The sequence below is a fragment of the Canis aureus genome, chromosome 22, assembly GCF_053574225.1.
Source record: "Canis aureus isolate CA01 chromosome 22, VMU_Caureus_v.1.0, whole genome shotgun sequence".
Taxonomy (NCBI): Eukaryota; Metazoa; Chordata; class Mammalia; order Carnivora; family Canidae; genus Canis; species Canis aureus.
The window spans coordinates 26,830,703-26,854,972 of record NC_135632.1 but is presented as its reverse complement, the minus strand read 5'-3'; the positions used below and the strand labels follow the sequence as shown (position 1 = coordinate 26,854,972).

The 24,270-nt window shown below is 40.5% G+C and overlaps 1 protein-coding gene across 1 annotated transcript in view; it reads right to left on the bottom strand.

Annotated features, from left to right (window-relative positions):
* The window catches only part of PLCL2 (phospholipase C like 2), a 185,485-nt gene that overhangs the window by 1,551 nt on the left and 159,664 nt on the right, over window positions 1-24,270 (bottom strand). The window contains exon 5 of the mRNA XM_077865298.1: window positions 16,173-16,282. Within this exon, the coding sequence (XP_077721424.1) occupies window positions 16,173-16,282 (110 nt within the window). The remainder of the gene's footprint in view (window positions 1-16,172; window positions 16,283-24,270) is intronic.

The following is a 24,270-nucleotide window of genomic DNA, read 5'->3' as shown; positions in this document are numbered from 1 at the left end:
CATGGGGAGATTCAGGTAACCACCACTGCAATCAACACACAGAGCTAGTCTGCTGCCACGAAGATCTCCCTGGTACCATGACTATAGTCCCACGCATCCCCCCACCATCCTTAGCCCCTGGACAGCCCTACGTCTATTCTCCATTTATAAAGATTTACTTTTGAAGCAAGCTTTGGCAGTTAGGCACACAGCAGGTTTTCACTGACTACTTGCTAAAGAAGGAATGAAAGGAAGGAAAGGAAGGAAAGAAAGGAAAGGAAGGAAGGAAGGAATTCTTTACTTCAGATGCACTTTCTTAGCTAAATTTAATTTCTTTTATGGGGTATGGCATCAACTTGGCATATATGCAGTCTAACAGATATAGGTCAAAACACAATGGGATAGACTGATGCTTGGTCACTAGGAGCCCGGAATTTGAGCTGATGTTGGGTCAATGCAGAGTCTGTGAGCCTCATCACTCTTGACATTTTGACCAGAGTATTCTTTTGCTGGCTGGGTGGGTAGATGGGCAGTTGTCTTGTGCATCTTAGGTTTGCTGCATCCCTGGCTTTTTTTTTTTTTTTTTTTTGCATCCCTGGCTTTTATCCACTATAGACCAGTAGCACCCCCTCAGCTGTGATAACCAAAATGTCTGCAGATGTCAAATATCCCCTGGGGGGTTGAAACTGCCCATATATCAGCCGATCATTTCAAGATTAATGATTAGAAGAGATGAGGTGGTTCTCCACTGTAAATTCCAACGATCCTACTTTGGTCTTTTGTTCTATTTTTTCTTCCTATCTTTAATCGCCTCCCATTAATAGTTCTTTCTACTTATACTATTTCTTTCTTATTTTTATTGTTTGCTTTTTTTCCTTCCCTTGAGCTCTAAATTTCTTCTATCATTCTCTTTATCATTTCTCCATAGTTTGGCTTTTTCTTGTCATACTTGCATTCTTGGTACTTTCCTCCTTCTCCCTTTTTGTTTAATTCCCTCCCAATGTGCACCCTTGTTCAAGTACTTCTGTACAACAAAAGCTGGGGGCCAGCTGGCAAGGGTAACAGGTAAGGACTTAGCTTGGGAGGCAACTAGACTAAAATCAAATCTCAGTCTCTGGTGAGACCAAGTTGCAATATAATTTTAAGTCCCTATGAGGCCAGAATCCGCAGAATGGTTTGCTGTTTACCATTCACTGTTCATGATCTTTCTGCTTTACAAAGACCTTTAATTAGTAACTATAAATAGATGCTCCATTGCGTATTTTAACTGAAGGAGCTTCATTTTTTATTCATTCTTACTACTACTGAATTCATATACTGAAAGTTTATAAGCAGTGAGGTTTTTGTATGTAATTATAGCATATTATGCCAAAAATATAATTTCTTGCTAAATAGTTTATTTGCCCTTACATGTGGGATTGCTACATATATTTATGGCTAATGGACTGTAACTAGATATTTCATTTGTGCTTTAAAATTCCAAACATTTTTAAAAATTGATAACTTCATTTTTTAGAGCAGTTTTAGGTTCACAGCAAAACTGAGCAGTAAGCACAGAGATTTCAATATGCCCCCATCTCCACAACAGGCACAACCACCTCCACTACTGACATCTTGCCCCACTGTGGGACATCCATTTGTTATAACTGATGAGCGACACTGCACATCATTATCAGGGCCCACAGCTTACATTAGGGTTCACTTTTGGTGTTGTACATTCTATGAGTTTGGATAGATGTATACTATCATGTATCTACCACTACAGTATCATACAGGGTAGTTTCACTGCCCTAAAAATCCCCTGTGCTCCATCTATTCATCCCTCCCTTCCCCCCAATCCCCGAAACCACTGATGTTTCTTACTAACTCAATAGTTTTGCCTTTTCCAGAATGTCATAAAGTATGTAGCCCTTTCAGATGGGCTTCTTTCACTTAGTACTATGCATTTAACTTTCCTCCATGTCTTTTATGGCTTGATAGCTCCTTTGTTTTTAGTGCTGAATAATATTCCGTTGTCCGGATGTACCACAGGTTATTTATCCACTCACCTACTGAAGAACATCTCAGTTACAACCAAGTTTTTGGAAAATATGAATACAATTGCTATAAGCATCCATGTGCAGAATTTTGTGGTGTGAGTTTTCAATTCATTTTGGTAGATAATGAAAGGAGCATGACTGATGTATCATACAGTAAGAGTATGTCTACTTTTGTAAGAAACTGCCATACTGGGATGCCTGGGTGGCTCAGTGGTTGAGTATCCGCCTTCAGCTCAGGGTGTGATCCTGGAGTACTGGGATTGAGTCCACATTTGGCTCCTTGCAGGGAGCCTGCTCCTCCCTCTACCCATGTCTCTGCCTCTGTGTGTGTGTGTGTGTGTGTCTCATGAATAAATAAAATCTTAAAAAAAAAAAAAAAAGAAAGAAAGAAACTGCCATACTGCCATGGCTGGGCCATTTTGTATTCCTATCATCAATGAATGAAAGTTCCTGTTGCTCCCCATCCTCACCAGCATTTGATGCTGTTAGTGTTTTAGATTTTGGTCATTCTAACAGCTAAATATTGATGTCTCATTCTTGTTTTAATTTACAATTCTCTAATGATACACAATGTTGAACAACTTTTCACATGCCAACTTTCCATCTGCATATCTGCTTTGGTAAAGTGTCTGCTCAGGTCTTTTTGCCCATTTTCAAATCAGATTGTTCATTTTCCTATTGTTGAATTTTAACAGTTCTTTGTATATTCTGGGCAACAGCTGTTTATCAGATGTGTCTTTAACAGATATTCTCTCCCAGTCTGTGGCTTGTCTTCTTGTTCTAATGACTTGTCTTTTGCAGAGCAGAGATTTAATTTTAATAAAGCCTGGTCTTATGAATTCTTTCTTTTATGGACTGTGCTGTGGGTGTTATACCTAAAAAGTCACCATGGTACCCAAGGTCATCCAAATTTTCTGCTATGTTATCTTCCAGGAGTTTTATAGTTCCCATTTTACATTTAAGTGTATAATCTGTTTTAAGTTAGTTTCTGTGCAGGGTGTAAGGTCTGTGTCCAGGTTCCCCCGCCCCCCCCCCCCGCTTTTTTTTTGCATGTGGATACTCCGTTGTTTCAGCACTGTTGTTTAAAAGAGCATCTTTGCTCCACTGTATTGCCTTTTCCCCTCAGTCAAAACTCAGTTACCTATATTTATGTGGTTCTATTTCTGAGCTCTCTATTCTGTTCCATTGATCTATTTGTTCTTTCACCAGTACCACACTGTCTTGATTACTGTAGCCTCATAATAAATCTCAAAGTAGTGTTATTCCTCTGACTTTGTTCTTCTTTAATATTGTGTTGGCTATTCTGGGTCTTTTTGCATCTCCACATAAACTTTAGAATCAATCTGTCAATAACCACAAAATAACTTGATGGAATTTTGATTGGGATTGTGTTGAATCTATAGTTCAAGTTGGAAAGAAATGACATCTTGAAAATATTGAGTCTTCTTAACCATGAACAGGAGATGTCTCTCCACTTACTCATTTCTTCTTTGATATATTTCCTCAGAGTTTTGTGGTTTTCCTCATATAGATCTTGCACATATTTCGTTAGATTAATACCTAAGTATTTCATTTTTTGGAGGTGCTAACATAAGTGGCATTATGTTTTTAATTTCAAGTTACCCTGTTCATTGTTATTATCCGGGAAAGTGATGGGACTTCTATACACTAACTTTGTGTCTTGCAACATTACTATAACTTTATTAGTTCCAGGAGTTTTTTGTCAATTCTTTCAGAATTTCTATGTAGATGATCGTGTCATCTATGAACAAAGACAGTTTTACTTCTTCCTTCCCAATATACATTTATTTCTCTTTCTTGTCTTATTACATTTGTTAGGACTTCTAGTACAATGTTGAAAAACAGTAGAGTCAGGAGATATCCTTGCCTTGTTCCAGATCTTAGTGGGAAAGGTTTGAAGTCTTACCAGTAAGTATGTTGCTAGTTATAGGTGCTTTGTAGATGTTCTTTATCAAATTGAGGAAGTTCTTCTCTATTTCTAGTTTGCTGAGAGTTTTTTTTTTTTTTTAAATCATGAATAGGCATTGGATTTTGTCAAATGCTTTTTTCTCATCTATTGAGATGATCATGTGATTTTTCTTCTTTGACCTGTTGATGTGACGGATTAAATTAATTGATTTTTGATTATTGTACCAACCTTTCATACCTGGTATAAATCTCATTTGGATATACTGTATAATTCTTTTTATGCATTGCTGGATTCAATTTTTTAGTATTTTCTTGAGGATTTCTGAATCTGTGTTCATAAGAGATACTAATTTGTAGGTTTCTTTTCTTGTAATATCTTTGTCTGGTTTTGGTATTAGGATAATGCTGGCCACATAGAAGGTACCAGAAAATATTCCCTCTGCCTCTATTTTCTGGAAGAGATTGTAAAAAACCAAAACAAACAAACAAAAAAACTGGTATAATTTCTTCATTAAATGTTCAATAGAATTCACCAGTGAACCCATGTACGTTGGTGCTGTTTTAAAAGGTTATCATTGTTCACTCAACTTCTTTAATAGAGATAGGTCTATTTCAATAGCCTGTTTCTTCTTGTGTGAGGTTTGGTAGATTGTGCATTTCAAGAAATTGATGTTTCATCTAAGTTATCAAATTTGTGGGAATAGAGTTGTTCATCATATTACTTTGTTATCCTTTTAATACCCATAGGATCTGTAGTGATATCCCTTCTTTCATTTCTGATATTAGTAATTTGTGTCCTCTTTTTGTTTTTCCTTCCTAGTTAGCCTGGCTAGAGTCTTACTGATTTTAATGATCTTTTCCAAGAGCCAGCTTTTAGTTCTGTTGATTTTCTCTATCAATTTCCTGATTTTAGTTTCACTGATTCCTGCTCTCATATTTTTATTAATAAAAATTAGTGGGTCTATATTCAAAATGCTTACTTGGCATGTCCTCTTAAGACTTCACCTGTCCAAAACTGAGTTCCCAATATCCTACTATTTCTCTAACCAGCTCCTCTTGGGTTAAGACAACTTGGTTCTTGCAGTGACTAAGACTAAAGGCCCTAGAGTACCATTTTTGACTCCTCCTTTCCTTGCACTCCTCCCCTCCCCTCACTTTCCGTAGTCTCCATTGCCTCTATCTTCAATAAATATATACACATATATAGGTTCTCGGCACTTCTTTCCACCCTCATTGCCACCACCACAGCCTGAGCCACCATCACCTTTCTCTGAGTTTATGGCAATGTTCTTCCAACTGGTCATCCTGCTTCTCCTTTCTCAACATGACAGCCAGAGAGATGCAATTAAATGCACTCAGAGCACGTCCTCTCTTCTGTGACTCCTCATATAACTCAGTGAGAATCAGAGTCCTTTCCCACAGCCCTAGATGTCCTATCCCTGAGCTGTCCTCACCCCCTTGATCACTTCACCTTGTTTACTCCTCTTTAATCTTCACAGCTGTGCCCCAAACCTGTGCTGCCCCCTTTTCTCTGCCTTTATATATCTATATATTATGGATAGGTATTTTATTTTATTTTACTTTATTTTTACAGAAATGGAATCAAACAATCAGATTCTTCATTTTTTTTTCTACCAAAAATCATGTCTTGGCAATCTTTCCACGTCAGTATATACAGATCTGCCAAGGATGATGGGGCATTTAAATACAAAAATCCCCAGATGTATAAGTTAATTAATGTGGTAATAACATAATTCTTTATCTAGTTGAATCTTATGTTTCCCAAGTTCAGACAGGTCATTACCGCATCTTGGACAGTGGAGGCATTCAGCGCTAGCCCAGGGAGACACAAAGGACCCCTATCGGCCATAAACCCAGGCTGGAGAGCTGCTGAGCTTTATCTGCATCACTTGTATTTTGTTCTGTGCATCTAAAACTGCATGTCAGATATGTTTCGGGATTGTGGCATCCAGCAGGAGTAAAGAACAATTCTGAAAGAGGTGATGGTGTTTGCTATAGCAGTGTTCACATCCCATTGCCTCAAAAGACTTCAAAAGAGCAAAGGCTATTTAAAACACTGCCGCCCACTGACACAGGGTATCTGGGTTTGAAGACTCCTACGAAACTGGCTTTGCAATGTTTCCAATTAAGTAACGCAAACTCTATTTGGTTTCACACATTCTGTTTTGAATTTCGTAACTCCTTCTATTTGGTTTTTATCTTGAAAGAGTTATAACAACCTTAGGTCAAAATATTTAAGGTTCCTACTTGGACTCATAACAATCTTTAAAAGACAGAGCTAAGGGCAGGGCTGGATCCCAGCGGCTCTTGCTGAGAGTCTGCCCTGACTGTGCTCCTTCAGGCCCTGCAGCTGGCTGCCCGAGATCGGGTCCAGACACCAGAGCCAGCACCCCAGCCATACTCAACACTCAGCACCAACAGGCACCAAACTTTCTGTCTGACCACAAAAGATGTCCTAGCTTGTCACATATGTTCAAAAATACTTCCACATCTGTTAGTGCTACATAGTGTTTGAATCTAAAATTAACAATCACAATTTCCTGCTTTTATTTAGACCTAGAGCTACAACAATAGGGATCCTATACTTCAGTTTTTTTTTTTTTCCAAAGCTTTTTAAAAATTTTTAATCCAACTATCTATTAGAGAAGAACAGAGCTACCTTCCTTCTGAGGTTGAGTGACCGGAATGGCCACAAAAACTCCCCTGACCTCCACCACCAACCCGTGCAATAGCCACATGGCTGAGAGCTGAAGTGGGCAAGACGGCCACCTGCCGCTCCCTGGAAGTTAGCAGACATGTTTCTTCCAAATTACAAGCAGTGGGAAGGATGGAAAAAAGAGGACACTCGAACCAGTTGGGGAGTCCGAAGGTGGCATAAAGGTAGTCAAAGACTTTTCAATTTCATGCAAAGAAGAATGTAAATTATCAGTGTCTGGTTTGACCTCAGCATGTCTGAGGCCCACACTGACTTTTGGGTTGCCCTAAGGTGGAAATCCCCAACCCAAGAAGGTTCGCTTGGATGGTAATGGACTAGGCTGCCTCTTTCCTGCTTCTTTATCCACTGAAGAACACGGAGAGGAACAGAGCAGCTTCTAGGTACCTTCACTCCCTTCTGCTCCCCTAAGAGATGAAGCTAACTCTGGGACAGAGGGAAAGGACAGACACCTAGAGAGCACCAAGAGCAGGAAGAAAGACTGCCACCCCGCGTGAGCCTAGCACCAACCCACAGGCTGGACCCTTATGCTATGCACGTGCCCTCATTTCTCCTGTCACCCTGTACGTCTTCACCCTGTACATCACTCGGAGGCGATGGCATGAGGCTCTAGGGTTCTTCTGCTGCTTCTCACCAAAGCATCTTCTGCAACCCAAACCAGAGAATGGAAATTGCAAAACCCTAACGCCATCTCATGACCAGAAAACATCTATTGGTAACAGAATGATTGCTGTGTGCCAGGCACTGTATTAAGCCCTTCACAAACATTGTCTCATGAGAGTCTCAATTATGCCAGAGGTACTCTTATTATTCCCATTTTAATAGATGAGCAAACTGAGTTTAGAGTTAGATTAAGGGCTTTGCCTAAGGCAGAGTCTACACAGAAAATTACACTTAAACAGACACAATCTCTTCTCCGTGTGTTCTGTTTTCTTTTTGGACTAACTAAACCACTGGGCCCAAACTAAAGAGCTGAGTTCCACATGTTCCTTGTGACACTTTAAAACCAGCCAAGAGGAAGGTCTATCACATCCCTAATGCACTCACTTCATCACCACAGATGATTTGCTCTTCCTGCGCTTAAACCCAAGCACAAACCCAAGCACAGAAATACAGATTTCCATCCGTATTTGCTGAATGAGGAGGGAGTGAACAATACAAGGTGGGGCTCCTGGCTCTAAGCTGCCTCATTACACTCTCACAGCTCCCCCTGAGAAGCCCGTGTGGCTGGCTAAGGCTGTAGCACGTTCATCCGAGTTACAGAACACCTTCTTCCTACTGAAGTCTCAGTGAGTCTTACACATGAAAAAAGATCTCCGGATCATCAGTCACCTCAAGTTAGAGCAACAGAGCAGAGTGGCACATGCCTCTTTCTGGGACATTAAATTCATCTTGAGTGTTTCATGATTTTCTCCTGTCCTATTGGCTTCCCCCAAGTTCATTCACATGTTGAAGGGGGTGGAATGTGAACTGTATATAAACTCAATCTCTCTGCAGCAGAATGGGTTCACAGGTACTGGCCAAGGGGATGAGGGGCTCTCAGGGTGTGAGAACAGTTCTGGAAACATAGCTCCGAACCCTTGGTTTTTCCCTTAATCCAAAGAGATGTTTCAGTTGTATGAAGCAGTGTCTGTCTGGATCACACAGGTATGGTGGGTGGATCCCAAGACTCTCCTTGCACCTCGGTCCCCTCCCCCTTGCCAATATTTTGGCTATTTCATCACATTGACAACGGTTCCTCAATTTCACGGTGGCTGTGCTCAAAGGTTTATACAAAGTTTAATTTAAATTTTTACATTTAAGATGCAAAAAAAAAAAAAAAAGCAATTTTACATTTCACTCAACAAAGATGGAGGGTAGAGAGCTCCCAGGGGCTCCCAGGCAACACCGTGGAAACGGTGTGGTGTGTGAGTTGGGCCCGGACAGATGGGCAGGAAAGGATTTCAGCAGGCCAGAAGGCTAAGGAGGACACTGACTTCCACACGTGACTCTAAGACTCTAATAAATGATGCCTTTGAGGCCTAACCATAGCTTAGTAGCATGATTTCTACAGTACTAAGCTTTCTGAGCTCCAACTGTGGTTACATCTCTCTCTCTGAGAATGGAAATGGCCATAGGAAGGTTTAAATTTCATGCTAGTGGGATCCCTGGGTGGCGCAGCGGTTTGGCGCCTGCCTTTGGCCCAGGGCGCGATCCTGGAGACCTGGGATCGAATCCCACGTCAGGCTCCCGGTGCATGGAGCCTGCTTCTCCCTCTGCCTATGTCTCTGCCTCTCTCTTTCTCTGTATGACTATCACAAATAAATTAAAAAATAAAAAAAATAAAAAATAAAATAAAAGATACTGTCTGAGTGTTTTAAAAAAAAAAAAATTCATGCTAGTGGTGAGCGCTGGCCCCCTGCAGTGGGATATAACTTCATCTGACACAGAGCTGGTGGGTCTGGTGGCAGAGGTGGGGTGAAGGTTTTTAGGAGCTGCCACTGGGAGCTCTAGACAGTGGAAGTGAGCCATGACTTAAGCACAGGAGACAGGAGGTCAACAGAGGGTTCCAGGTAACAGGACCCAGAGCAGAGGGGAGGGTGGTATGCCTGATGTGTAGAGAGAGGAAGCACAGAGTAAGGGGATGTTGAGGAATCAGCAGGGCCCGGATCATGAGCGTGGAAGCTCCTGAAAAATTAGTAAAAACAGCATGCACAAGCATTTCTTAATCTTTTGCACTGTTAATCTTGCACTGTTAATCTTTTAAGTACAGCTCCTGCATAATAATTAAACATTAGCTGAGAGATCACAAATTCCACAGTAGTGGGATCCAATGTCTGAGGTTTTACTGTGTTTTAAATGGACCAGAAAGCACAACCTACCTAATGACAGACACTACTGTAGCGTGGTTTTCTGTGCTATGCTGAAGAGTCTTCACACACCAAATAGAGGAATGGCTTTCAGCCAGTTATAGATTTTTAGGAAAACAGCCAACATAATATACCTCCTATAATACATAAAATAACTAAAGGATAATACCACCAATAAAGAAAAGGAGTTACACAAAGACCATCACAGGAATTTTCGGACAAGAAACAAATGTTAGTGTTCAGGTCTTCAAGGTAAGTACTGCACCTCGGGTAAAAACGAAATTGAGATTAATGTTTTACCAGGTGCAAAAACCGTCTGGTTTAATTATTTATTTTTGGCAGAAGTCTTATGTTCCTAAAGAGAAGAAATCTCTAATTGCTTTCAGGGTTTAGTTTTTCGTCTTACTTCTGAGGGTGGAGTGGCCCAGAACAGGGAGAGCTAGCTTGGCAGCAGTTCATCTGGAAAACACCGCGGATCATAATAAGCTTCGTTTGAGTCTAGGATATGACACAGGTGCTAGAAAATCCAGCATAATTTTGGCCTGTATTAACAGTATGATCATTTTCAGACTATGCACAAGATCACATTGACGACTCCTACCCTGGGGTGATTAGAGCACTGTGCATCCAAAGTATGGGGATGATTCTGGCTACCCTGTCTTATGGAGGACACTGACAAACTAGTGTCCTCAGAAGACCAAAGGACTTGACGGGGAGGGGATCAGATGCCATCTCATCCTGGAATCTGCATAGGCTGAGCGTGTCTGACCTGCACTGGGGAGGTCTAAGAGAAGATAATGATAGTTCTCAAAGGTGTAAAGGGATGTTGGAGGAAGAGGGAACAGAATTCTGTGCTGCTTTGAGGGTATTTCTGTAACCAGCAGGTAGAAGCAAAGTTACAGAGGGTTCAGATTCTATATACTGGATGGCTGAACATAACTCAAATTGCATGATGGTGGAGTAGGGCTGGCAATCTAGGGGAAGCAGCAGGAAGGTGGATCTGATGACTCCACAGTGTTGTGTCGCCAAGCCTCTACCCTTCTGAGGGAAAATGCTTCGTTCTCACGGTTTGCCACTGCAGTACGCCATCTGCAAAGGCAGCCTCCTGTAATTCCTCCCATCCCTGTCCAGGCATGCCACTGCATCCACTAAGAGGTGGAGGAGTACACTTCCCCGTCCCTTGAATCTGGATTGGTCTTGGTTTGCTTTGGTCAATTAAACACGGAGGAAGTGGTCTTAAGGACCCTGGCAGCTTTTCCTTTTGTTTTCTTGGAATCTCGCAGCCATTTAGGAAGCTGGGGCTGGTCTACTGAAGGATGATGGACCATGTGGGAGAGGAAGAGAGAGACAGGATAGAGACCTAGCCACTCCAGCCATCACTGGTGAAATGCCAGCCATGTAAGTGGAGCCTTCTTGATTGTCCAGGCCAGCTCACCTCCCACCAGAACCAAGCCTCATAAGTGATCCTGATCAACACCAGGGGAGCAGAAAAACCACCCAGCTGAGCTCAGCTAGCCCACAGAGTCATACAAAATAGGAAGTTGTATTACACCGTTAGTTTTGGCATGGTTTGTTATACAGCAACAGAGAACTGAAGTGGCCAGTCAAGACGGCTGTATTTTGTGCTGTGTGATGGTACCTTTCTGGGCACAGTGGATTGAAGCAGGTAGAGAACTTGATCCAAGAAGAATTTCATAAAAGGGGAGGCTTATAACTTTAGGATCACTGGTCTGGACGTGAAATGAAAAGGATAGGCCGAGTTGATGAGATTTCCTCTCTTTGTAATTTGAACTAGGAAATATGAGTAGATTGAGGACTCAGAATAAAAAATGCTAAGGTACAGTCAGGGCCAGACCAAGGCAAGACCAAGTCACAGAGCAGGAGGAGCCTCTGGCGGAGGGAGGAGGACAAAGCAGATGGCCACAGGCCCCCAGAGAGCTGCCCAGGCGCTGCTGGGCTTCCTGACCTCTTTACTCCCGTGAGGCTGGACCACAGCTTCTCGTCTCAGGGCTCCCTGACTTTCATGATCCCTTCCTTGAGCCAGCATCTTATCCCTCTTCTGTGAGCTAGCCTGCAGGAGTTTGGCTTCTTAGCACCAAAAGGAAACAATTAAAGAGGGGCTCTTCTATCATGAAATTCTACCATTTTGGGAATTGTTATAAATAGAAACAATGAAAGTGATCACCAGTTCAGTGAATATTTTAGCAAATGGAAAATAAAAGGAGAGGAACATCTTGATTACACTGGTGGATGGAAAAATGTATTAACAGAATTTCCTTCCCACATTCCTGACGAAAGGAGCAAAAAGTAAAATTAGCAAACACACACACACACACACACACACAACACAAGCAGCAAACAAACAAACAAAAGGGTATGACACAATTTAATAAACTTCTAAAATTCACAGAATTCACAGTGGCAATTCATAAAAATCCTGAAACTTCCAATAGCCAATCAGATTGGAAAGACACAAATGGAGTGTCCTTTTCTCTTTTACTTCTGTTTGATGGAGCAGAAGAGATGATGGGACAGAGGGTGGGATGAAAGAGGTGACAAGGGACAAGTTAGGAATAGGGCTGACACACATGGAGAAAACTGGATTCAATATATTAAACAATGATGTTCAGACAGTGCAACACAGGGTGTTCTGAGGGAAGACACACACAAACAGAGTTTGTGTCTATTTGGAGGGGTTCCCAGCTGCAGTGTGGGTGGAGCCCAAGCAGAGCTCAGTGGCCCCACTGAGCTGAGGAGATGGGAGTTTGGAGTTCAGGGAGGCACGGCGGCTAGGATGGGAGGGACAGAGTAGCAGGCCTCTTAAGCAGTCACTGTAAATACCTAGGTCCACGAAGATAGAGGATGTGATGAGCACAAAGACGAGAGAAGTGGGAAGCTGGACAGGATTAATGGCAGAGAGTAGATGCTGCAGAATATATAGCAATATTGCTAAAAAATGTAGAACTAACAGAAACTATTTTTAAAAAAAAAGAAAGAAAAAAGACCTTAAAAGAAATGAATAGTTTATCTGTCACTTCTGGGAAGGTATCAAGCAGTATATATGTATAAATGGAGTTATAGAAACAGGAGAGAAAGGGTAAGACAGGAAAAAAAAAGATTTAAAGAAAAAAATGGCTAAATTTTTTTCCAAATTTAATGGAAACTATAATTCCACACAAAGAAGCTCAACAAATAGTAAGCAGAAAAAACATGAAGAAAACCAGACTAAGACTCATCATAATCCTTTTAAAAAGCTTAAAAAAAATCCAAACAAAAAGATGTTCAACCTTTATACATTTACTAGAATGGCTAAACTGACAATAGCAAACGTTGACATGGATGTGCAATAATCAGAACACTCATAACACTGCTGGGGAGAGGATACTAAACGGGCTAGTTTGGCAATTTCTAATAAAGTCTGACATACATTTAACCATATGACCCAGCAACTGCACTCATGGTATTTACCCAAGAAAACAAGAACATGTCCACACAAAGATCTGCATGTGAATGCTCACTGCAGCTTTATTCTCAATAGCTAGAAACTGGAAACAATCCAAACGTCCATCAACTAGTGAATGTATGAAAGAGTAACACAGCCATCAAACAGAATACTGTTCATCAATAAAAAGGAATGCATTGCTGAAACACACCTCAACGTGGATGAATATCAAAAAGCATCATGCTAAATGAAAGAAATTAAATGAACTGCTGAATCATCTTTACTGTGAGACATTTATTTCTTATAAATTCATTTAGCTTCTTTATGGTTTACTTCTGTTAAACTAGGTAAAACTTAGTACTTTTTAAAAAAATTAAAAAGAGTAATTACAGTAGGATTCCGTCTACTGGAGTATCTTATTTCACAATATCTGAGACACTAGTTCTTGTCAGATGTACCATTAAGAAAATAAGTCACTGCCAATTGAACTAGGATACAGTACGCAAATGTCATGGACTGTAAGATACATACCAATTTCAAAGATGTCAAAAATAGAAAAAAGAAGTATGATTCAGAATCAATAAATGTATCTCCATCCATCCATTTATCATCCATATGCATCTAAAATGTAACCCAAAGTAAGGTCACCTACATTTAATAATAGTTATTTTTCAGAGGGTTTGAGGTCATTTTAAAACTTTTATCTTTTCTACATTAAAAAAGGTTCTGCATAATGAAGATGCATTTACAAAAACAAATGAATAATTTCTATTCAAAATAAAAATGACTGGAATATGCCAAGGTGTCAATAGTAGATAACTCTGGGTGTAGTGATCACAACGGACATTTCTTCTTTGTTCGTTTATGTATTTTAAAGCAATTCTTAAAATTGCAAAACTAAACAAAGCAAGTAAAAATTCATAAGAACTGGGAGGAATGTCCTTACATGAAAGGAATTTATGGCAGGAGGCCTCCACTCTGGGTGACAGATCATCCCCTACAGGGCTGCCACCTCTCCAAGCTCACCACAAAGAACAAGTGGTCAGAGGAATCCAAAGGATCCAACTCCCTCCTGCCCCAAAAAGGCTAGTAGCTCAACTCAGACCTAAATTCATGTCCAAGAGGTCACTGATTCTCTTAAACAAAGTTAAAACTTGTGAAACACCCAGGAGTGGAAAAAGCCCTTTCATTGTTTGGAAATGACACACAGATCTCTCTAGTTCTTCCCCATTAATCACTCAGGTTCTACCAAACTCAAACACCATCAAGGGCAAATACACTGGAAATTTTTAAAAAGATCTATTATCCTGTCCTATATGTTAGTTTCCATATGAACATAAGTCTGAGGTGTTAATTCTCTCTCCTGGACATAACTCAAAAGAAAATAGGTTTCCTCAGTGTAGCTATTTGCTTCAATTACTTATTTCTAAAATCTGGTATATTACTTTATGTCAGCTGTTTTTCATTAATATGTGCACCAGGCTCCCATTTTCGGTGGCTCTTAGCCAAGTGCGTCTCAGACTTTAATGTGCACAAGAATCCCCTGGGCTCTTGTAAAAATGCAGATTCTGATTCAGTAGATCTGGGGTGGGGTTTGGGAGTCTGCGTTTTGAACAAGCTCCCAGGTGATTCCCAGGCTTCCAGTTCCTAGACCACAGACGAGTAATAACAAAGATAGTTCACAGGTTAAAGTTTGGACTTACGGACCAAAGTAAGTCTGTTTTTGCCTATAATAAAACAAAAGCAAAATGAGCATTTGTTCTACCACTGTTTTTGCCTAAAAAAAGTCTGTTTTTGCCTATAATAAAACAAAAGCAAAATGAGCATTTGTTCTACCACTGGCTTAAACTACTGTGCTTTTTTTCTTGAGGTTCGCAGGAAATTTATTGTGTACCCCTATCTCTGAGTGGGAGTGAGTCAGCAAATTACAAAGCCAAATTCGGTTTCACTGTAAATTCTTCTATCTGCTGTTTACTGAACTGCAAACTATCAAAGTTAACTTCTAAGCAGAAGATTGAAAGATTACAAAAGAAAGCACATGTGAAGGAAGGGAAGCATTTTAAGAAGTCAAGAAATGATTTTAATTATAAAAATGAGTAGAGGTTTAACGTGAGAAAATGCAAGTTGGCTAGCTTTGGAAGGGTGACTTTTTATTAAATCACATCAAAAACTTTTGTCAGCTCCAGGAATGGATCTTTTAACTTGAGGGGGAACAGGGAAATTAAAAGAGACAGCTGTGATAACGTCTTTACAGTTTTGACTTCAAGGGAGCAGAAAGTTTGGAGGGTGAATACCAGAGAGTACTTTAGATTTAGCGATCCAAGATCCAGAGTGAAATAATGTTTTTGTGTTAGATTACTCAAGTTCCCAAACACTAAGAAGAAGAAAAGTAAAGACCACTGAGACAAAACTTAACAGAAGTTTCAAGGTACATAGCTAGCATTATTTTTAAAATCATGTCACATCATACGCAGCACAGAGAAAAAGGGAGAATGTATGGCTAAAGGCCAGCGGTAAATGCCTCTGAACAGTGGGACTATGTTCATCTTTGCATTTCTATTTTGACAGTTTCAACAATGATAATGTATTGCTTTTATAATAAAAAAATAACATCTTAAAAATGGTCACGCTGAGGATGGAAGGAAGGAAGGAGAGAAGGAAGGAAGGAAGCAAGCAAGCCAGGCAAACAGATGGCTTTTCTCTCGAAGGAAAATTTATTTTAAACGGCAATTCCTTTACATATTTGTTTAAATTATGCCCCACATAAGTCTTTCCTATTTTTGTCCTGGGATCATATTAATATTAAGGCTGTGATTATACTTTAAAGAGTTAAATGACATTTGAGTAATTAGAATCTAAATTCTCAATCATTCCCCCTGTAATCACGCCATCCATTTCACATACAGCAACTGGCATTTCTAAACCTGACGATGCTTCAAGGATAGAAGCCAAGGTCCTTTCCCTTCCTATCAGAAGCCACAGTGTGCCAGCCATGAGAGCCCCGGTGCTGTCTCCATGCCGCACTGCCCAGCCACGTGCCTGCAGGTTCTCCTGAGGGCCGAGATCTCACTGGATTGCTGTGGGGTGCTATCGCCCCAGTGGCTGAGGACACACGATGCAAGATATGTTGAACTAAAAAGGGGAAACATGCTGAGAAAGATGGCAACATCACCAGCACTGGAAACAGCGTGGCCACGTACCTTTAGGATGGTGATATTCCAAGTAAAGCTCTCCACTGCTTTTTGCAGTTTTCGTTCCTTCAAACCTTCCTTGGTGCCGATGCTGTGCAAGTGTTCATGGAATTCCATGGCTGAAAGAAACAAAAGTATTTTTACTTCCACGTCCAACCTGCGGTAATGAACTGGCAATACTTATTTTTCTTGGTATAGCTAAAAGGATTCCAATCTCCAGTGCAAGTTCACAAATGCACCTGTTAAGAAAGTAATAATTGAGGGCAAACACTGACAATTCGCGGTCTCAGCAAGGCGGAAGGCTTCTTAGAGGTCAGCAATCATTCCTTGCGGGTTTGAAGGGTGAACAGGGCACATTCATTCTCATTCTTATTTTAGAGATGAGGAATCTGAGGCTTGGCAAGGGTGAGAGATGGGAGGCTGTGGGGGGAGCAAGAGGAAGAGCTGGGATTAGAAGCCAGGTCTTTGGAACCTCAGAAGGCAGATGTCAGCTCTGCTGACACCATATTGGTAACTGGAGATGAAATGAATGCAAAGTAATGTACTTCCTGCCACAGAGAGTCAATCTGAGGTTAGACAGCATGCCTATTATGAAGGGGAGTGGACTGGGACAAGGACCCCAACCTTGACTCTGCATTTCCATTATGACTCTTTACCATAATTTAGCTAATCAAATGAACATTCCCTATTGTCATTCAAAATAGTCTCAACAATACAATAATGCAGGAGTAGTATGATGGTTCTTTTGTTTTCATACCATTACAACTCATGGAATTTTATTTATTGAACTGCAGTCAATGATACTACCTCTGGACAATGGGAACCCTTCAGACTGGTTCCTAAGTCCTTTTGAATGACTAATCAGCATTCTGGCACAAGATGCTCTAGACTTACCAAGTACATTTTCCACCTTGGCCCCAGAGCCAGACATTTCTCCAAGGACCTCTTGATTCTTTTAGTGGGGAATGATATTTAAAGACCACAATCTGGGTGTTAGGAATGCCCATTTTTATGGAACTTTCATTGTTTCCTAAGGCCTTTTCATTGGACTGATCTCAGACACATTATTTTTAAAAGGGAAGAATAAAATATTGCTAATACTTCTATGTTTTAAAGATTTATTTATTCAAGAAAGAGAGAGCACATGAGCACTAGTTCGGGGACTGGGGGGAGCAGAGGGAAAGGAGAGAGAATCTTTTAAGCAGATTCCATGCTGAGTGTGGAGCCCAATACAGGGCTCAGTCGCAGGACCTTGAGATTATGACTTGGGCCAAAACCAAGAGTTGGCCACTCAACCCCACTGCGCCACCCAGGTGCCTGCTAATATTTCTAATACAAATTTAAGTGTACATGGTTTTTACTTATTTTTTAAAATTTTATGCTTATTTTGTGTCTTTTAGGTGGAAAATCTTAATTCCTAACCACATCAACCTAACTATTAATAGTAAGACTACTAAATCTGATTTAAAATCTACATTTGGGGAGAAGGTCTTCAAAGAGTATCTCATTAAGAATGTACAGTAAGAATATTGTGTTCTAAGATCAGTCCAAATAATTCTTTTCTCCATATCGTTATGTTACTAACAAAGTCCAATTAGGTTCATTTATTTTTTTTGTGGGTTTTTTTCATTCTCTGTGTTTGTGTGATGGGGCTGCACTTTTATGGATGTAATTTGTTTTACGATCATGTCAAAGCTTTACATGATTCTGAAGTCAAACCTCGTATCAAGTGTGCTCTGGTAAGCGTTGCTTCCTCTTGGTGTCTTGCACCCTGACTCCTCCCTTCCCCCTACACATTTCTTGCAGTTTTTAATTTACCTTTTTCCTGTATTGTTTCTCCTTGAAAATATATGCAACTGTGTATGTATATCCATGATCTTTCCTTTCTTGCACAAAAATTTTCCGTACTTGGTTTTTGTTTTCTGTACACTGTTTAGAAGTACCCTGTTCTGTACTTTGGTTTTTCCTCATGTAACTACATAGTGGATGGAGATCACTCCATGTCAATGTGGAGAGCACACCTTCGCTCATTTTTTTTTTTTTTCACTCATTTTTTTAACAGCTACGTGGACTGCTTGAGTGGATGAACCAGCATTTATTTAACCAGGCTCCCCGATGGATACCGGGTTGTTTCAAAAGCATTTGCTGTTACAAATAATGCGTAGCAGTTGTAATCTCTACAAGACATTTCCTGTGCTCTTTTGTGAACACTTACTATTCAGTTGGGCATTCCAATTTCTAACTCCCTTTCTATGCAACACCATTTCAAAGCAACTCTTTATACTGTGATTGACAGCAACTTTATTTCTTAGTGTCTTTAAACAGTAAGCAAAAGCTGATACATATGATAAATACAGTAAAAGCTGCCAATTTAGTCTTTTTTCTTCTCCCCCCACCCTCACTGAATAGAAACGATGGTTCTAATTCCTGCTAATAAAATTTAAGAACATAACTGGTTTCAAGAAAGAACAGTAAAATTCATTATATTGTTTAGAAAGCTACCACACTAACCACTCTCCTTTTCCCAAATTTCTCTCTTGCCAGTGATGGTACCTGAGAACATCCCAACTTGATTAACTAAACCCACTCCACCATGATGGCGACCTGGCTCAGATAGCAGGCTGCATTCCCTAAATCTTGTTCTGACTTTTACTGAATGTACTTGGCTTAGCTTACTGCAAAAACAAACAAACAAACAAAACCCTAAAAACAAACAGAAATAACCATGAGTAGGTAGCAATCTTGTTCCAAAACCCAGGTGTTTTGCTATAGCATTTAATTGGATGCATGGGCATGTGCAAATGCATCCACACACTCTTTTTCCCTGGTCTCATCTGGGAGACACCCCCCCCCCCCCCCCCCAGAGAGTGCTGTGATGACTTAGACCCACTTCTTAGAACATGGCCAGGTGAAGCCTGAGCGGTGAGACCTTGATGTGCTGGCTTTCTGATAAGATTTAATACTGGGCTTTGGCAAGATCTGGATTTCAGGATGGGTCATTAACACTCATAATGCTTCTATTCTAGCTGTCAGGAGGCACGATAGCCTTATAAGCATCACTGAGGTGTGGCAGATGGAATTCATGACTGGAATACAGGAAAGAGAGGAGACACAAGAGAAGTGGTAGGGCAGTAGCTCTCTATAAACAAGAAGATAAACACCTTCATGGTCTTTGAGGGAATGCTGAGCTTAGACAAACATCTACCCTCAATTTTAAGAAGCTTTCTGAAGGAAAGAACTACTCATGGCCAGAGGCAGTAAAAGGACAGGCTGCCTTGAGAAGGACTGAGGACTCAAGGAAAAACAGTTAAAATTATAAAAAATGGTAACAATAGGGAAGAAACAGGGAAACATTTAAAGAAATAAGGGTAGCAGAATACATATATGCTTGCTGTCTAAAAAGCTCCTATTTTACATGTTTACTAAAAAATGAGACTACATATTCTCTCTTTTCTCTCTCTTCATGAAATATCAGTGGTCCAATCAAAGTCCATAGGGAAGTACAAAAAGTATTACTAATGAGATTCTTTTGAAAATGCACACAAAAAAGGTGACACGTTGAAGACTGGAAAAATTATGTTAAAAATATAAAGCCCAACAAAAAGAAAAAAAAATACATGTAAACCTGAAACTTTAAAAAGTGACCAAGACTATGGGTCCCACTGTTACTTATTTCATTATTTGGCTTGCTGCATAACACAACAGTTTCATTAAAAATTTTTATATTAATAATTTATAGACTGATCTTTGAAAACACCTGCTAATCCACTGATTCAAGGCCTATACTGCTTTTCTTTAAGTAAATCAAAGGATTCTGACCTTGGCCTGTATAATACAACGGTACCTTTCACTGCTCCCCTGTGATGTGCAAAGCCCAGGGCAAGGACTAGGGGCACCAGTGAGGAAACTGGCCAGGTGCTTTTTACATATATTACAGAAGAAACATGGAGAGGAGCCATAGTACGTTCCCAAGGAAATGGGAAAGAAAGATTTGAATACTGTTTTGCCTGAGCCCAATGCCCCACGGTTTTCCAACTACCATGAATTATTTCTAATCAAGAGTCCTTACCCTTAATATGATCTCATGCTATGGTTATATGTACCCAGTAATCATGCCATGAGGCAGAGTGCTGTAAGGGCTAATGCACAGGCACTGACCCAGTTCTAAGGGAATATGGAAGGACAGCAAATGAGATTACGCATTTGAACTGGGTCAGTCCATACATAACAAGGAAATCTAATTATATTAGATGCAAATTGCATTATTCCTCTGATATTAAATTATCAGGAAATCTACTCTAACATGTCACAGGAGGTCTTTTTTGGTTCTTTACATCAACATGGAGTACAAAGAACCTGTCTGGGTTATATGTTAAGTAACTTTCTCCCTATTTTCCAAATTATTTTCAGCAAGGAAACATTAGCCCAATGAAAAAGTCTTTATCTTATTAAGAAATGTAAAAGCACTACCTCTTTTCTGTCCATAAGTTATGCCATTCTGTCTAAAGAGCAGAGTGAGATTTAAAGTAGCTGGTGAAAATCTAATAAGCAAAACTTTTGAGACTAAGTTAGCACCTCTCTCACCTCTGCCCCAACGCCCACAAGGAAGCCAAATTGTTTTTGTTTTAAAACTCCTTTTCTCTATTTACGGTGTGAGGGGGGTGGAGACAGGGTGTTAACCAGGAATGGGAAGAGCCCTGGGTGGGCCAGGAGCTGCTGCACCTCAGTGGCTGCAGTTGGAAGGAGTCAGGAGCCGGTTAGGCAGGTGTCACAGTAATCTAGGAAGCGTTAAGAGCATGTGGCTCCATTGTTAGAGACACTGTGGCGAAGGATATGGAGGATCCTATAAGAGGATCATAGCCAGGCTTCACAGAGAAGTCACGCCAATGCTGGGGAGTGGGTCCCAAACCTCACTGTACAACAGAGTCACTGGGGGCGTGTGTTTAAAAGGCAGGATCTCTGCTTCTCCCCCAGGATCCCAGTCAGAAGGCCTGTGGCAGGTCTAGACTGAGACATTTTTAGCAAGTACCCCCAGAAGATTTCCATCAAGGGGGCTGGGGATCACTCCGAGGAAAACCAGATTCGGAGGATGAGGAGATGAGAATGAGAATGAAAGTGATGATGAAGTTGGAGAGAATGTCCAGCAGGTCTGAGAGGGCCATGATCTGAGGGGCATTTCAGAAAAATGTAAGAATTACGACACTGCCAAGTCCATCTATCCTGAAGGAAGGTAGCGGGCAGGGAGGGTGAGGGAGACGGGAGGGCTAGCAGGCATCACAGTCAAAACTCTATTTTTTTTTTTTTTTTTAATGACTGCCTAGCCACTCTTTTTTTTTTCTTTTTTTTTAATGGTTGGATATAAAGGGTCTCATCATTTTAGATAATGAAAGTAATTCTTGGTACTTGAAGTAACACCACTAATTGGTAAGAGAATAATTTATTGATTATACACCATGTGTAGGTCATTTGGCTATATGCAGTGTTGAGCCCTATTAAAACCCATTGCTTAAATCTGTAATCCCATCACTTAAACCCGTTCCTGACCATTCTGTGAAAAAACAGATTTCTAGAAGTATGGGGAACAAACTGAGGTACGGGAACTAGTGCTTACGTTATCAACTCACTGGCAGCTCCTTCATAAAGAAATATTTATAGTTTTGTTCTGGAATACAATGGCTGAGTTTAGAGGCATCAGTACAGCAAACAGGGCGACAGCATTAAAATGATGATGTAAGGGTACCTAACAACTGCTGCTTTTTAAATCAATGCAAAAATAAACTCTGTAGGAACACTATCAAAGCAGGATTTTTGAACTAGGAAAAAACACTATGCATGGGAGATTTAGGAGGCTACAAGGTCTGTGTATTATAATGTAAAATTTTACAGGATAAATTACGAACAACTGATCATTTAAGACTGGATTGAAAAATAAAAAATCAGACAAACTAATTTTTCTGAAAACCTGAGTAAGTCTGTTCTGTGTTTTCACTTAAGTGACCGGATGGAAAATGAGCAGATAATAAATATGCCGTAAGGTAGAGTTGATTACCCTTGAACCTACTGTAAAATTGTTAGCAATATAGAATTGCTATAGAGGAAAGTTACATAACAAGGTGGCCAGGGAGTCCTTTATCATCACTTCCTGCTCTTGACCTCTGCCAGCCTTAGTGTCCTAAATGAAGGAGTAAGAACACTGGACTCTGATTAAAGAGAGGCTATCTGCTTAACTCCCAGCCTCAGCAAGCAGGTAGCACACAGAGCTGGGGACGCAGGGCATGCCAGCAGCCAGCACGCAGCTCAACTCCACCCAGGGTGCAGGCCGGGCCTCAGGATGCCTCCGCCTCCTCTTACTTTGGTTAGAGACCCGGCCACTTCTAGTAGCTATTCTTGTGTTAGCCTACGGAGATTAGTTCTACATTCTGTTTTCTTCGCAACTACACTGTAAACCAAACTGACACCTGCAATTACACAAAGTAAATAGCCACTGTTTGCATGTTCCTTGTTTACCAATTAGCAGGGCGTCTTTTATCTGCCTGTCTATATTACCAGTATTTTAGAGTGAAAGCCCCACTGCTCTGGGATTCTTAAAAGGATAAGAAGATGCAGAACCACCCAAACCAGCTTCTGAGAAAGTAAAAGGAGAACACTGCTGCTGTCATCCCCTTAGCAGACACCAGAGTGAGGGCAGGTGCCACACACGGCCCCACCAGCACCGAGATGGCTGGCTGTGGAGATTGTTTACTCACCTGGGGCAACAGGGCTGAAAGAGAGAGCTTTTAGTCTAAAACCCAAGTATTTCTCATTGGTGAATCATAGGTAAAACAAAACAAAAACAAAACAAAAAAAATCTACATGCTTCTGAAAATAATTAGAATTTTATTGATTCTGAGAAAATTTCTTTTGTGACCATCTGGAAAATCATTATCTGGAGGTTTCTAAATTGCAGATTTAAGACAAAAGGGTTCTAATATTCTTACAAAACATGGCTCTTAGCTTCTGTGGCCTGAGGGTTGCAGTGAACTTACAGAAAGCTCACAGGCAGGCACTGAAGAGAAGTGAGGCAGCAGGTCCTTGCACGTGTCCTACCGCTGCTTAGTGACAAGAACTCCCACTGTGAAAACAATCTATGGGTTCAAAAATAGATGCCGGGCCAATAATAAGGAGGGGATAAGAAGTGGGATCTTTTTTTCTTTCAGGAACAAGTCGTATTTTCTTTCATGAACAAGTTGTGTTTCCAGCATCTTCCAAATACTTTACTAACACAATTTATTCATAAATTTGTATATTTTAGAGCCATGTGTGGTTGTTCACAGTATCTTGTATTTTCTTTCTTTAGTAATGTCTCATATACTTGTCTGATTTACACTAAGTAGTATTACAAGAGCCTCAAATAAAACACAGCCTGGCTAACATTTGTAACATTTAGGGGCAACTATTAAGGTAGAGGAAGCAATCAAGATGCCTCAATTCCACCAGGATGTTGTCACCCAAGTGAGACAAGAGGTAACAGTTAATTTTGCTCAAAGAAATGGAAATCTTTGTAAGTTTCAATGAACTTCACTTGAAAAACCAATGCTAACTAGGTAAACTGACCTTTGCAAAGTATGACATGCTTTATAATTGCAATGGGCTATATTATTTAAGAGTCAAAATACATGATGTGTCTGAAGGCATTAAAATCTGAAGACTGTGAGTATATATTACGCAAATCCAATTAAGTGCATGGGAACACGGACCAAAGCCTGGGGGAAATAATCCAGAAAGCAGCAAATGGTCATGTTTCATGCACAGAGCTGGCCAGGTCTGCTGTGACCACTCTTTTGCCAAAAGGATTGTCTTTGAGCCCTGGCTACTCTGTGCCAAAGCACCTACAATTAGGTTCCTCTGACTCCATGACCCCAAGTTTCTGTTCCCAGGGAAAAGATCTGAGTCATTTTTCTTCAAGAATGTTAACCAAGAAGAAAATCTGCTCAGTTTTCTTGGTGGTAATGAACCTGAGAATTAATGAAATGAATAGCTGGCCATCCAACAGCAGAGAAATCACTCAGGTGATTTCTGTGAGAGTACAGTCAGTTCTGGTCTAAGGGAATGGAAGACACAGGCCATG